At 42.8% G+C, this 4,734-nt stretch overlaps 2 protein-coding genes across 3 annotated transcripts in view; one reads left to right on the top strand and one right to left on the bottom strand.

The window, feature by feature from the left end:
* Ankfy1 (ankyrin repeat and FYVE domain containing 1) overlaps positions 1–211 on the bottom strand; it is a 92,218-nt gene extending 92,007 nt beyond the window's left edge. For both annotated transcript variants that reach the window (XM_015505939.2, XM_015505940.2), the window contains exon 1: positions 160–211. In XM_015505939.2, the coding sequence (XP_015361425.1) occupies positions 160–169 (10 nt within the window). In that variant the 5' untranslated portion in view covers positions 170–211. The remainder of the gene's footprint in view (positions 1–159) is intronic.
* Ube2g1 (ubiquitin conjugating enzyme E2 G1) overlaps positions 168–4,734 on the top strand; it is a 14,829-nt gene continuing 10,262 nt past the window's right edge. Inside the window, exon 1 of the mRNA XM_015505883.2 lies at positions 168–285. Coding sequence (XP_015361369.1) covers positions 168–285 — 118 coding nt within the window. The remainder of the gene's footprint in view (positions 286–4,734) is intronic.

The following is a 4,734-nucleotide window of genomic DNA, read 5'->3' as shown; positions in this document are numbered from 1 at the left end:
CCCCGGCCAGAGAAGCCCAGGGGAGGCTGGAAAGGAAGGCTCGCAAGACCGCGGTGCCCCACGGATCCCGCCCCGCCATCCCCTCCCAGGGCTGTCCCGCCCGGCGAGCAGCGTCCCACCAGTTCCGCGCCTTCCCGTGAGGCTCCACAAAACCCCTACCTTCCGCCATGTCGGGCCCGGCCCTGCCTGCAGTCTCGCGAGAAGTGCGTGAGGATCGGAGGCAAGAAGTCTCGCGAGAACTGGCGGGGGCGCGGCAAAGGGAGGAGTTGGGGGTAGGAAAGAGGCGTGAGTGAGAAGTAGAGCGGGTAGTCAGCTGAGCACCGCGGGAGACCCTTATCTCTTCACTGGATGCTTTCGAAGCTAGGGGCTTACCAGGCGCTGTCTGGGCTCTGTCGTATTCCACGCCCTTAACAGGACACTCGCTGGAGATGCTTGCTGTGAGAGGTTGGGGAAAGGGATTGTGAAAGGGACTTTGTTGGTCTTTACGTAGGCACGTGAAAGACTGGGAGGAAGGAGCTTAAGAGGGAATTTAACATAATAACGGTTCTAGGGTCCCATGGTGGGTGGGATGCTCAGCATTAGAAACAGAACTCCAGGAGAAGGGATTAAATTTAAACTAGCGGAAAGTAGGTCGCCTATTATTCTACTAAGACATTAGGAAACAACATGCTTTAAGGGGGAAGATGCAAGCAGATAGATGTGTAGGGGGAAGAGATTTCAAGAAAATTATTTGAGGACATCAGTTTCATGCCTGAAGTTTTTAGTCATGGAGACCTGAGAAGAGTGAAGAAAATTTGGAAGAGGACGCTGAGACATTGGAAGGCCAGGTTCAAGCTCATGTATGTGTAGATGGGTCACTATTTTCTTGAACTCAACTACCTGGCTGCGGAAGCAAAGAATTCATATTTGGGGGAGGGGAGGGTACCAGGGGTTGAACTCAGGGGCACTCGATCACTGAACCACATCCCTAGCCCTATTTTGTATTTTTTTAATATTTATTTTTTAGTTGTAGTTGGACACAATATCTTTATTTTATTTTTTATGGGGTGCTGAGGATCAAACCCAGGGGCTCGCACGTACTAGGAGAGCGCTCTATCGCTGAGCCAGAACCCTATTTTGTATTTATTATTAGAGACTGGCTCTTACTGAGTTGCTTAGCACCTCGCTAAATTGCTGAGGCTGGCTTTGAACTCGAGATCCTCCTGCCTCTGCTTCCCAAGCTGCTGGGATTCTGGCGGAGAAGCAAAGAATTCAAATGATAATATTTGCCAGGGTTTGGGATTTTATTTCAAAAAATAAATTGAGGGGCAGGGGTTGTGGCTCAGTGGTAGAGCGCTTGCCTAGCATGTGTGAAGCACTTGGTTTAATTCTCAGCACTACATATAAGCAAATAAATAAAAGTCCATCAAAAACTAATAAAAATTTTTAAGAATAAATAAATAGAGAGTCCTATGAGACTACAGCCCAGGTCATCAAATATGGCATGTAGACTGGCTAGGGGCTGATAGATGGGATATGAAAACTGCAGGACTCTATAATTTAAGTCCAATAACTGAAAAAAAAAAAAAAGTTGTTAGAGCCCCATGATCAAAGTGGCAAAGTAGTTCATCAGTTGAATAGCACTAGGAAACTTAAAAAAAAAAAAAAAAAAAACAGTGCAAGGCCATGGAGAGCACATAAGACCCTTCAAAAATTTTTTTCAACTTGGGTGTGTTTGCTTAGCTTGCATAAAGCCCTGGGTTTGATTCTCCAACATTGAAAAAAAAATTGTTTTTAACTCAATGAAGAATTATGTAGGGGTAGTAGTAGCCTTGGAGGACAGCTGAATAGGAGATGTTGAAAGACAGGGGAACAGGATGAGGCTGTCAGAACCAGAGAAAGGATTCAAAATTGGGCAAGTTTTAGGTGCTGCCAAGGTTAAAGATTTAGTAGGAAGTGAAATGGAGTAGAGAAAGGTCATGGAAACATAGGGTCAAGGGTTGAAATTTTGAGGAAGAGGAGTGGATTCTGACTGACAGACACATGGAGTATGCAAGGGAAAGGGGAATTGAATGCTTAAAAATTAATGTTCTAAGGGCTGGGGTTGTGGCTCAGTGGTAGAGCACTTGCCTCGCATGTGTGAGGCCTGGGTTTGATCCTCAGCACCACATAAAAATAAACAAAACAAATTCATGTTCCAATTGTGGCAGGAAACTAAGAAAGCCTGGGCAGGTGCAGCACTTAGACAAGGTAGTCAGGGGAATACCTTGCCAGACTTAATGGAGATCTGATAGCCCAAAGATTTCTGTTGAGATTGGTTAATAGGTGTACCAAATGATGAGATTTGGGGGATTTCAGGGTTAACCAGGCAAGCCAGCCTCCTGTGGCTAGAAGCACCCTTATCTGAACTGAGGATCCTAAAATATTTCAGGATAACATTAAAAAAAAAAAAATGACGTGTTGTTGGGGAGTGTTGTATCATAAGACTTATCTTAGCTGGTACCTCACTGGTACCAGCTTAGGGTCCAATACATAGCAGATGCTCAAATGTTTGTTGAGGTGTTAATCACTCAGAGCTACACTGGGAGTCAGGAAAACTAAGTTCAAGTTTGGCTTTGCAATTCACTTGCTGTGTTGGTGACAGGTAAGTCCCTGCAAACTTTATGCTGCATCTCAGATTCCCCATCAGTTTCATGAGGATATTGGACTAGAACTCAAGGTTCTTAATGATTTGCAGAGTCATGATCCCCCCTTAGATAATTTGGTGAAAACCAGGACTTCTTTCCCTTAACACAGCACACATGTAGAACAAAAAACAATGTATCCTTTCAGAGTGTTCCTGGACTAGATACCTAAAACCAAACTATAACTCATTAGTGGGATTTAAGCAAGCAATCCAGGGATTTTACTACCTCTTCATCACAAACTACCTTCAAGGAGCCCTCTATCGGAGAAGGTTGTGACTCAATGGCAGAGCACTTACCTAGCACATGTGAGGCACGGGGTTCAATCCTCAGCACCACATAAAAATAAAGGTACTGTGTCCGTGTACAGTTAAAAATATTAAAAAAAAAAAAAAGAAATGGCTTAGTGTAAACCTATTTGAGCTAGAGAATTTAATAAAGTATTATAGTACTTGGTGAACTACAAACACCCAACTTGGGTAGCCCTAAGCTACAATAATAAATAAAAGCTGAAATATAGAAAAATTCTGAAAAAATTTTGAAGAATCTGCGCATTGGAACATGGTTTATTATTTTAGACCCAGTTCAAGTTTTGCTATCAGATTAAAAGGAACTTTGTGTGGGTTTGTCTTAGGCAAGGAACATAGGGGAGGCAGTGTGACATGGCAGAAGGGGAAGAGGAGGAAATCTCTAGATCCATGTCCAATGAACTAGGCCCAAGTACCAGCCTCAATACACATACTCTGTGTGACCTTAGAAGTCAATGTTTTGTTGTTGTTGTTGTTGTTGTTGTTTTTAAGTGTAGATGGACATAACTTTATTTATATTTTCTGTGGTGCTGAGTTCTGGAACCCAGTGCTTCACGTGTACTAGGCAAGTGCTCTACCACTGAGCCACAACCTCCAGCCCCAGAAGTCAGTGTTCTTAAGCTCTAGTTTTCTCACCTGTAAATGAGAATTAACAGCACCCAGTATATAAAGAATGTCATGGAACTGAATCCCTGCTATCTAACTTATTTGCTCTACAATATTGGCAAATTAATCTGAACCTCTTCCCTCATGGGAAACTATTACTTTGGAGGATCCTTTTAAGACTTTGACTAGGTCCTTTATGAGGCACACATAGCACAAGCCTGCCACAAAGTAGAGCCTCATAGAAGCTTAATTTCTACCGCTCTTATCCAGAATAAATTTTGTCATTGTGAACATTCAAATACTATTACTCTTTATTTTTTGTTGTTGGTGGTGGCAGTGGGAATTGAATCCAGGGACTCATATGTGCTAGTCAAGGACTCTACCACTGAGCTAGCTCCACCTCTAGCCCTACATTTCTCTCTAATGGTTACTGCTAAGGATGGTGGGGGAGACCAAATTTCTTGCCTAGAAACTTTTGTGCAGCTCTTACGTCTTCAATATATCTGGTTGCCTTTTGTATAGTTTATTTCACCTATGTAAACAGGATCCAAAATTCTATAATCATTTAACTGAAGCTCAGGGTAGAGTGCCAACTCAACAAGTCAAAACACACAATCCTACCTTGGCAGCCAGACTGCACACACCAGAAATACCATAGCCAGGAAATGATTTGCTCTGCAAACTAAATCCTGTTGAAGTTTGCAGGCCTCCAGAAAAGGAGAAGTTTAAAATTTGGTAGGGTTGGTTACTGCCATATCTTTATGAGGGGGAGGGAGAAAAATCAAATGGTGCATCCTGGAAGCCTAGTGCCTTGTACACAATATGCAGTATCAACAACCTGTCTGCTTGCATTGGGAACAGCATGCAAATGTTTTGATGCTATATACTTCAAGAAGATGCCTATGTATAAAATTGGTATTGAACATTCAGGGACATCATCTAGGCCCTTCCACAGTAGTTTTATTCCAAATATACTTATCAGGGAAATTAAACTGTGGAAATGAGCCCCAGTCTCACCCAAGCTATTCTCAGGGAGGGTTTTCTTCTTGTTTCTAATTCAGCTCTAAAAGAGCTGGATCCATGTTCTTTTCTAAGTTTGTACAAAGGCCTTAATAGCCATTAGCAATTTATATAAAGACCCACAACACACACCCAAA

The sequence above is a fragment of the Marmota marmota genome, unplaced genomic scaffold (assembly GCF_001458135.2).
Source record: "Marmota marmota marmota unplaced genomic scaffold, marMar, whole genome shotgun sequence".
Classification (NCBI taxonomy): domain Eukaryota; kingdom Metazoa; phylum Chordata; class Mammalia; order Rodentia; family Sciuridae; genus Marmota; species Marmota marmota.
Note: the sequence above shows the minus strand (reverse complement) of the source record. Positions and strands in the feature narration are given on the sequence as shown.